Consider the following 10,271-nt stretch of genomic DNA (forward strand, 5'->3'; position numbering starts at 1 on the left):
TGTGGAGCTGGGACTCCTTGCTCCTCCAGGCGGCCTCCAAAGAGGCAATCTCTCTCCCGATTAAAAAAGTGGCACAGCCTGTTCTGCACCTCCATACATCCTACCAGTCTCAATGCGCTTTCTTCTTTCCTCTCTAGTTGTAGTAGTTACACTCAGCCAGCTTTCCTGCAGTTCTGGATGATAGTTCTGTATTTTAGTTGTAATTTTGATGTGGATGTGGGAGGCGACAAGTACAGGTGTTTACTTATACCACCATCTTGGGTTTCCCTTTGCCCATTTTTTGATTGGAATGTTCACTTCCTTTCATTAAGTTGTATGAGTTCCCTGTAAATATTGCAGATTAAGGCCTTATTGGTGACAACATTGTCAAATGTGTTCTCCCATGCAGTGAGCCTTCTTGTTTTGTTGATGGTTTATTTTGCTGTGCAAAAGGTTTGTATTTTGATGTAGTCCCATTTGTTTATTTGCTCTTTAGTTTCCATTGCTCTAGGAGCTGTATCGGTGAAGAAATTGTTTTGGCATATGTCTGAGATTTTGTTGCCTGTAGATTCCTCTAGTATTTTTATGGTTTCCCATCTTACATTTAAGTCCTTTATCCATTTTTGCGTTTATTTTTGTGTATGGTGTAAGTTGGTGGTCTAGTTTCATCTTTTTGCATGTATCTGTCCAATTTCCCCAACACCATTTATTGAAGAGAGTGTCTTGGCTTCATTCTATGCTCTTGCCTCCTTTGTCGAATATTAATTGAGCACAGTGGTTTGGGTCAATTTCTGAGTTCTCTATTCTATTCCATTGATCTATATGTCTCTTCTTGTGCCAGTACCAGGCTGTTTTGAGAACAGTAGTTGTAATACAGCTTGTATTACAGCTTGATATCTGGTATTGAGATCCCAACTACTTTATTCTTCTTTCTTCTTTCTCAGGATTGCTGCAGCTATTCGAGGCCTTTTTTTATTCCAAATGAATTTTTGGAAAGTTCGTCCTAGGTCTGTGAAATATGTCCTTGGTATTTTAACAGGGAGTGCATTGAATCTATAGATTGCTTTCAGTAGTATGAACATTTTGATGATGTTCATTCTACCAATCCATGAACGTAGGATGTTCTTCCATCTGTTTATGTCTTCCTCTAGCTCCTTTTTCAGCGGCCTGTAGTATTCCGAGTACAGGTCTTTTACCTCCTTTGTTAAGTTTATTCCTAAGTATCTTAATTTTTTTGGTGCAATGGTAAATGGGATTGTTTTTTTAGTCTCTCTTTCTGTAAGTTCACTTTTGGTATATAGAAATGCCATAGATTTCTTGGCGTTAATTTTGTATCCTGCTACATTGTCGAATTCATTTATTAAGTCTATTAATTGTTTGATGGAGTCTTTAGGGGAAACATAATTTTATTAACCAATGTCACCCCAGTAAATTCAATAAAAATGTCTATTTTTTAATTTAGTGTACATTAAAATTGATTTTGTTGTCCAGTTAATAAATCTTAACACATTTATAAATTGGTGTAACTAATCTATAGGGTATAGAATAGTTTCATCATGCCAAAAATCTGTCTCATGCTACTCCACCTGTAACCTCAGGCAAGCACAGATCTGTTCTGTATCAGTTTTATCTTTTTAAGAATGTCATATAAATGGAATCATATGGTATATAAACTTAAAAAAAACTTAACTGTATTTTGAGATAAATGATTGACATGCAATGTAAAAATAATACAGAGAAATCCTTTGTATCCTTTACCTAGTTTATCCCAATGTTAACATCTCGCAAAACTATAATACAATGTCACAGCCAGGAGATTGATACTGATATGGTCAGGACACAGTTCCATCAATGCAAGGATCCCTTGTGTTGCCCTTTTATAGTCACATCCACCTCTTTATACCATTCCTAGACTAGCAATTACTGATCTCCATTTGTAGAATTTTGTCATTTCGAAAAATGATATAAGTTGAATCATATGGTATGTGACCTTTTGAAATTGTATTTTTTCCCCCACTTAGTATAATTCCCTGGAGATTCAGCCAAGTTGTGAGTGTGTCAGTAGTTCTTTCCTTTTTATTGCTGAGTGGTATTCTACACTATAGATGTACCGCAGCTTGTTGATCCATTCTCCTGTTGAAAGACATTTGAATTATTCCCAGTTTTGGCAATTATCAGTAGAGCTACTTTAAACATTCATAACAAATTTTTGTGTGAACACCTGTTTTCATTTCTCTACAGTAAATATCCGATTGCTGGGTCATATGGTGAAGGTACGTTTAACTTTTTAAAAAAGTTGATTTCAGAGGAAGGGAAAGGGAGAGAGGGATAGAAAAATCAATGCTGAGAGAGAATCATTGATTGGATGCCTCCTGCATGCCTCCTACTGGGGATCGAGCCCACAACCCGAGCATGTGCTCTTGACTGGAATCAAGCCTGGGACCCTTCAGTCTGCAGGCCAATGCTCTATCCACTGAGCCAAACCAGCCAGGGCTGTTTGACTTTTTAAGAATCTGCCAAATTGTTTTCCAGAGTGGTTGAATCACTTTTTATTTTCACCAGCATTGTGTACTAGTAAGGATTCTAATTGCTTCACATTTTTGCCAGCCCTCGGTATTGTCAGTACTTTTAATTTTATTCATTCTAGTTGTATAATGGTATCTTATCATTGTTTTAATTTGCATTTCCCCAATGGCTGATGTTGAATACCTTTTTACATATGCTTATTTACTTTTTGCGTATTCTCTTTGGTGAAGTGTCTGCTCAGTCAAGTTCTTTGCCTATTTTTAAATTCGATTGTTTTCTCACTATTCAGTTTTTTTAATTTTTAAAAATTTTCTATTATAGTTTACATTCAATATTTTATATTAGTTTCAGATATACAACATAGTGGTTAGACCAGTGATGGCGAACCTTTTGAGCTCGGCGTGTCAGCATTTTGAAAATCCCTAACTTAATTCTGGTGCCATGTCACATATAGAAATTTTTTGATATTTGCAACCATAGTAAAACAAAGACTTATAATTTTGATATTTATTTTATATATTTAAATGCCATTTAACAAAGAAAAATCAACCAAAAAAATGAGTTCGCGTGTCACCTCTGACACGCGTGTCATAGGTTTGCCATCACTGGGTTAGACTATCAGATACTTTACAGACTGTTCCCCCTGATATTTCCAGTACCCAACTGGCACCATAAATAGCTACTACAGTATTATTGACTATATTTCCTATGCTGTACTTTGCATCCCTATAACTATTTTGTAACTACCAATCTGTAGTTATAAATCTCTTCACCTTTTTCAGTTTTGAGAGTTTATATATTCTGTGTACAAGTGCTTTGTTAGATACATGATTTGTAAATATTTTCTTCAAGTGTGTAGCTTGTCTTTTCATTCTGTTAACAGTGTTGTTCACAGAGCAAGAATTTTTAATTTTGAAAATTTCCAATTTATAAATTATTTCCTTTATGGCTGTGCTATTGGTATCATGTCTAAGAACTGTTTGCTGAACCCTAGGTCATGAAGATTTTTCATATTCTATAAGTTCTATAGTTTTACGTTTTACATTTAGACCTGTGATCCATTTTGCATTAATTTTTATATAAGGTGTGAGGACTAGGTCAAGGTTCATTATTTTGGATATGAATTCCCATTTGTTCTAACCCTGGTTGTTGAAAGGACTATTTTTTCTCCATTGAATTGCTTTTACAGTTTGTCAGATATCAATTGGCCATATTTATGGGGTCTATTTCTGGACTATATTGTGTTATATCTATCTATATATCTGTATAGTACCATACAGTCTTAAAAACAAGTAGTATGATTTCTCTAACTTGATCCAATTTTTTTCAGAATTGTTCAGCTATTCTTGTGCCTTTGTCTTTCTATAAAAACTTTAGAATAATCTTGTTAAATATCTAAAAATTATCTTGCTAGGGTTTTTACAGGAATTGATTTAAACTTGTAGATCAGTTTGGAGAGAATTGATATCTTTATTATCAATTGTGGCTTCCAATCCATGAACACCCCATGTCTCTCTTTATTTAGATCAGGGGTGGGGAAGCTTTTTTTCTGCCAAGGGCCATTTAGATAATTATAACATCATTCAAGGGCCATATAAAATTATCAACTTAAAAATTACCCCGCTATATTTGATCAAACATTTAATTAACTCACCCCTAATGCCTTGGCAGGGCCAGACCAAATGATTTCCCAGGCCTTATGCGGCCCGTGGGCTCGACATTCCCTATCCCTGTGTTAGTGGATATATCAATTTGTTTAACCATTCTCCCCTGTACGTGAGAATTTTGATTGTTTCCAGTATTTTGCAATTAAGAATAATGCTGCAACAAAATATGTTGTGCATATGTTGTTTACTTATTGTTTAAATATATCTCCTATTTAAATTCCTACAAGTAACATTGCTGGATCAAACGGTAGTTTTGTTAGATATTGCCAAATTCCCTCCAGTAGAGGTTGTACTGTTTCCACTCCCACTAGCATTGTATGATAGAGTCTGTTTCTACATGGTTGCACTAATAGAGTATGTTGTCAGGCTTTTAAAATTTTTATTTTTTTTCAATCTGCTAGGTAAGAAATGATATCTCTCTATAGTTAGAATTGGTATTATTCTTACTATGAGTGAGTTGAAAATAATTTCATATATTTAAGAGCCATTTTTAGATCTTTTTTTTGTCAATTGTCCCTTCTTTCTAATTTTCTATCAGGTATTTGTCCCCCCCCTTTGGTTTTTAAGAGTACTTTATATATTAAGGATATTAATCTGTGATACATGTTGCAACAATTTCCCCCCTAGTTTGTCATTTGTCTTTGGATTTATGTGTTTAGACTTACAAAAGTGTTTTTAGATTTTCATGGTTTTATTTATAAATCTTTTATTGCATCTGTACCTTTACTTACAGTTAGAAAGTCTTTCCCTTTATTCAGGTTACCCAGGCATTCAACCAGGCTTTCTTATAATACTTTGTAGGGTTTAAATACTTTACATTTAGCCTCCTGATCCATTTGGTATTTATTCTTGTGTATGGTATGAGGTATGGATCCAATTTATCCTTTCCAACTGGCTGTCCAGTTGTCCTGTTACCATTTATTACAATGTGGATCTGTTATCCTGTGCTTTGAGAGAATGCATACATCAAGGTATCCTCTAGTTACTTTGTGAGGGTGGGCTATCACAGTTTTTATTTCCACTGTTTTTCTAGCTACTCTTGCACATGTATTTTTTATATGACTTTTAGTATTATCTTGTTAGTACCATTAAAGAGCTTGTTTTATTAAATTTGGGTCACATTAAATTTATATATTAATTTAGGGATAACTACATCTTTGTGCCATTCTGTCTTTGAAGAGTTTGACAAATCTAAAGTTGGAGGAAACAGTCCCCATAAGAGACCACTCTCACTTCTGACACTACCTACAATCTTGGGGTCCCAACAGCACCCTTAGGTTTGATAATTCACTGAAAGGGCTCATAGAACCCTCTGAAAGCTGTTATACTCATGGTTATGGCTTTTTACAGGGAGAGGACACAGATTGGAATCCACCAAGGGAAAAAGTGCATAGGGCAGGGTTCAAGAAATGACTAAATATGGGGCTTCCATTTTTCTCTCCCCATGAAGTTGGGATGTGTGATAGTACCCATGGAGTTCTGCCAACCAAGGATACTCACATGAGCCTTGGTGTCCAGAGATTTTGTTAGGTTTCATTTTATAGATATGATTTTCCACGTGGATGCTCTCCATCTCCAGCCCCTCAGGGAGTGACCCAAAGCCCCTCCCCCAAAAATCACATTATTATACTATCCATGGTGACCCAAGACTCCCATGCAAAACATCCTTCCATTCTTTCTTCCTTCCATTCTAGTCTGTCGTTCTTTCCTCTCCCTCCTCTTCCCTCCCTCCCTCCCTTGTTTATCTAGCTGTCTGTCTGTCTGTTTATCTTTGGTTATTTTATGGAAATTACCATCAATTGTAATCTTAAATCAGGATTGGGTATTGAATTCTGTTTTAATATTTTTGTATCAGCATTTCTTATGTTAATTCTTTTTTTTTTTAAATATATTTTATTGATTCTTTACAGAGAGGAAGGGAGAGAGATAGAGAGCTAGAAACATCGATGAGAGAGAAACATCGATCAGCTGCCTCCCGCACATCCCCCACTGGGGAAGCGCCCGCAACCCAGGCACATGCCCTTGACCGGAATCGAACCCGGGACCTCTCAGTCCGCAGGCCGACGCTCTATCCACTGAGCCAAACCGGTTTCGGCTCTTATGTTAATTCTTTTAATCATACGGATTTTCTCCTTAGGTCTACTTAAATGGTGAATTATATTTTTTTGCATATGGATATCCAATTGTTCCGATACCACTTGTTGAAGTGGGAACTCCCATTTTGCATTCAATTGCCTTTGTAATTTCGTTGGAAATATTTTTTAAGTATGAAGATATAAAGTACATCTATAATAATAAAAGTGTAATATGCTAATTAGACCGGACAGCCAAACAACCTTCCAGACCACCTTCTGGACGAAGCCGGGGCTGCGAGGGCTGAGGCAAGCCACCTAGCATGAATTTCATGCATCAGGCCTCTAGTTTAATTATAACATACATGAAGTATAGTTTATAAGTCTCCAGCTTGATGGATTATCACAAAATGAACACACTGTGTAACCACCCCATTGGTCAAGATTAAGACATAATTAGGACTTCTGAATCCCCACTTATGCCCTCTCCCAATCAATACCACTCCCAAAGTTAATCACTCTCCTGAGTTCTACATCATGGATTGGCCTTACCTGTTCTCTTACTATACATAAACTGGAGGCCTGGTGCATGGGGTCCCTCAACCTGGCCTGCGGATTGCGAGAGGGTGCAGGCCAGACCAAGGGACCCCACTGGTGCATGATTGGGGCTGGGGAGGGACCGCAGGAGGGCTCCAGGACGTGTCTGGCCTGTCTTGCCCAGTCTCCATTGAGGTCAATCAGGGCTGGCTGGCTGGGGAGAGACCGCAGGAGGTTGGCCAGCCAGGGAGGGACCACGGGAGGGCCCCAGGGTGTGTCCAGCCCGTCTCGCCCAATCCTGATTGGCTGGACCCCAGCAGCAAGCTGACCTACCGGTTGGAGCATCTGCCCCCTGGTGGTCAGTGCGTGTCATAGTGACTGGTTGAACAGTCGGACACTTAGCATATTATGCTTTTATTATATAGGATAGAATCATGCAGTATATACTCCTTTGTGTCTGAATTCTTTTACTCAGCAGTATATCTGTGAGATTTATCTATGTTGGATATATGGTTGTAATTCATTATTTTCATTACCATACAGTATTTCACTGAATGACTGGGTCACAATTTACCTATTGTATTGTTGAGAGACATTTTTATTTTCTCCTCAATTAAGTATTAGAAATAGTGCTGCAGTGAACATCTCTGTACTTGTTTTCTAGAGCATATGTGCATGATTTTCTCTAAGGTGTGTACCTTTGGGTAGAATCACTGGATCATAGTGTATGCAAATCATTACCTTGAGTAAATAATGGCTAACTGTTGCCCCAAGCAGTTATACCAGTTTACATTCCTACTAACAGTGTGTGAAAGTTCCTATATTAAAACAATATTATGGTATTTTAGCCTGCTTAATTGTAACCTCTCTGGAGGGTGCATAGTGGTGTCTCATTGTGGCCTAAATTTTCTTTTACCTGAGAGCTCATGGGATTGAGTACATTTCATTGGTTACCTGAGTACTAAAGAGGTCAAGTACATTTTCTCATGTTCATAGGTCATTTGGTTTTTCTTTTTAGTGAAGTGCCTATTCACATCTCTTGTCTCTTTTTGTGTTGTTTGTATGATTCTTACTGATTTGTAGAGGTTATGTTCCAGAAAAGACCCCTTTATCACTTGTGAATATTGCAGATAATTTCCCCATCTATAGCTTCCTTTTTTTACTGTTGTACTTTCAATCTTATAACGTTTATAACTGTTTTCCTTTAAGAATAGTGCTTTTCATGCCTTATTTTAGAATTCTTTCCATATCCCAAGACTATGAAAACATTTTCCTATATTATTTTCTAGACACGTTATTGTGTTATCTTTCACATTACATTTACAATTTACCTGTAATTGATTTTTGTGTATGGTGACTATTAAGGGTTAAATGTCATTTCCCCTCATATAGATATCCAGTAACCCATCCACATTTATTTGAAAAGATCATCCTCTCTTCCCACTGTTTTGTAGGCCAACTCTGTCATAACTCAGGTGTCCATACATATTTGGATTATCTTTTTAGTTCTACTGGACTATTTGTCTAGCCTTGTGCTAATACCACATTGTCATACGTGTTCTATTATTTAACAGAATAGTTTTTTTCTACTGATTTGTGAGTTTCGCACAAAGTAGGTCACTAACTTGATATGAAGTCGGCATCCTATATTAAGTCATCATCATGAACTGGGAACCCAAATAGAAGTTTGCCTAAATTCCATCCTCTTCATCCAATGATCAGCATTTCAGTATAAAATGAATGTGCAATTACAGGGACTCGTGACATTTGAGGATGTGGCTGTGGATTTCACTCAGGAGGAGTGGCAGTATCTGAATTCTCCACAGAGGATCCTGTACAGGGACGTGATGCTGGAGACCTACAGCAACCTGGTCTCTGTGGGTAAGAATGACTTCCTTGGGTAATTTTGCTGTTTATGATTATTGTGTCCAATAAAGGGTATTTATTTTCTCAATTTTGGGAACTTTCGAAGTCTCTGAACTGTTTGAAGAGTTTGACACTGAATCCCAGGGATCAGAGTACCTTTTTCTCTCTCTGCTCTCCTGACAAGGTATTTGTGAACTCAAAACCCAGGCAAAATGATTTGACTTAACCAGTGTCAAGTGATAGGTCCCTTGTGCTGCCCCAAACTTCACCTTCCTCTTTCTCAGAGGCTCTGAAGACCAAGGAGGTGTTGTTGTCTTTTCTCATTAGCAGGGGAGCAAGCTACTAAACCAGATCTCATCCTCAATTTGGAGGTTGAAGAGCCATGCCTGGCAAAAGGAAAAATCCCAATTTGGAGCTTTCCAGGTAAGTGGGATTGACCCAGTCTATGAGGACAGGAGGTTCCAGCTTGTCAGTCAGGGCTGAGGACCTCTGAAAGGGCTTTCAGGGATATCTGGGAAATGTTGTGGCCTTTATTGTTGTTTGAGGACAGGAACATTAACTCCACAGACATAAGACTGATACCACTCCCCTGTCCCACACCCACCACACCACTCTTCTTAAGTTGGTGCTCACCCACAAGTTTCTGTACAGCTCCTTTCCCCATATATACGTGTCCTGTATATGCCAATCTCCTGCCCTGCTCTTCTACCATTCTCATTACTCACTGTCTTATCTAAAGACAGGCCCGCATTAGTCACAGGCCTACGCTAGTGTTGCAATTTCAGATTGAATTATCTGATTCCATTAAGCTTATATATTCCTATCAGATTTATTCTCCTAAAACATCTAGACTATTTCTTTTAAACGATATTTTTATTGATTTCAGAGACAAGGGAGAGGTAGAGAGAGAGATAGAAGCATCAATGATAAGAGAGAATCATGGATCAGCTGCCTCCTGTACACCCCCCACTAGGGATTGAGCCTGCAACCCGGGCATGTGCCCTTGACCAGAATTGAACCCAGGACCCTTCAATCCTGAGGCCGGCGCTCTATCCACTGAGCCAAACCAGCTAAGGCTTGATTATCTCTTTTTAAAAAGAACTTTATTGAGATAAAATTCACTCTGAGATACACAAATTCAGTAACTTTTTAGTACATTCATAGAGTTCTGCAACCATCACTTTTATTTTTATTTATTTTATTGACTTTTTTTTAGAGAGAGAGGAAGGGAGAGAGAGAGAGAGGCTGCCTCTTGCACGTCTCCACTGGAAACCCAGGAACGTACCTTGACCTGAAATCAAACTAGGAACCGTTTGGTGGAGGGGACAACACCCAACCAATTGAGCCACATGGGCCAGGGCTGCAACCTTCACTTTAAGAGCACTATAATGACTCCAAAAAGAAACCCCTATCTCTTTTTTTAAAAAATATTTTTTTAATATATTTTTAAGAGAGAAGAAAGGAGAGGGAGAGATAGAAACATCAATGATGAGAGAGAATCACTGATTGGCTGCCTTCTGCACACCCCACACTAGGGATCAAGCCTGCAACCTGGGCATGTGCCCTGACTGGGAATCGAACCGTGACCTCCTGGTTCAGAGGTCGACCGCTGAACCACGCCTGC

The 10,271-nt window shown here is 38.1% G+C and overlaps 1 protein-coding gene across 3 annotated transcripts in view; it reads left to right on the plus strand.

Moving 5' to 3' along the window:
- The window catches only part of ZNF182 (zinc finger protein 182), a 23,747-nt gene that overhangs the window by 4,774 nt on the left and 8,702 nt on the right, over positions 1 to 10,271 (plus strand). For 2 of the 3 annotated variants that reach the window (XM_006772126.2, XM_015569378.1), the window contains exons 3-4: positions 8,536 to 8,662; positions 8,975 to 9,070. In XM_006772126.2, coding sequence (XP_006772189.1) covers positions 8,536 to 8,662; positions 8,975 to 9,070 — 223 coding nt within the window. Of the gene's footprint in view, positions 1 to 8,502; positions 8,663 to 8,974; positions 9,071 to 10,271 lie in introns of those variants that run through there. The other variant, XM_015569377.1, reaches the window with a different exon arrangement.

Source organism: Myotis davidii, unplaced genomic scaffold (genome assembly GCF_000327345.1).
Source record: "Myotis davidii unplaced genomic scaffold, ASM32734v1 scaffold2786, whole genome shotgun sequence".
Classification (NCBI taxonomy): Eukaryota; Metazoa; Chordata; class Mammalia; order Chiroptera; family Vespertilionidae; genus Myotis; species Myotis davidii.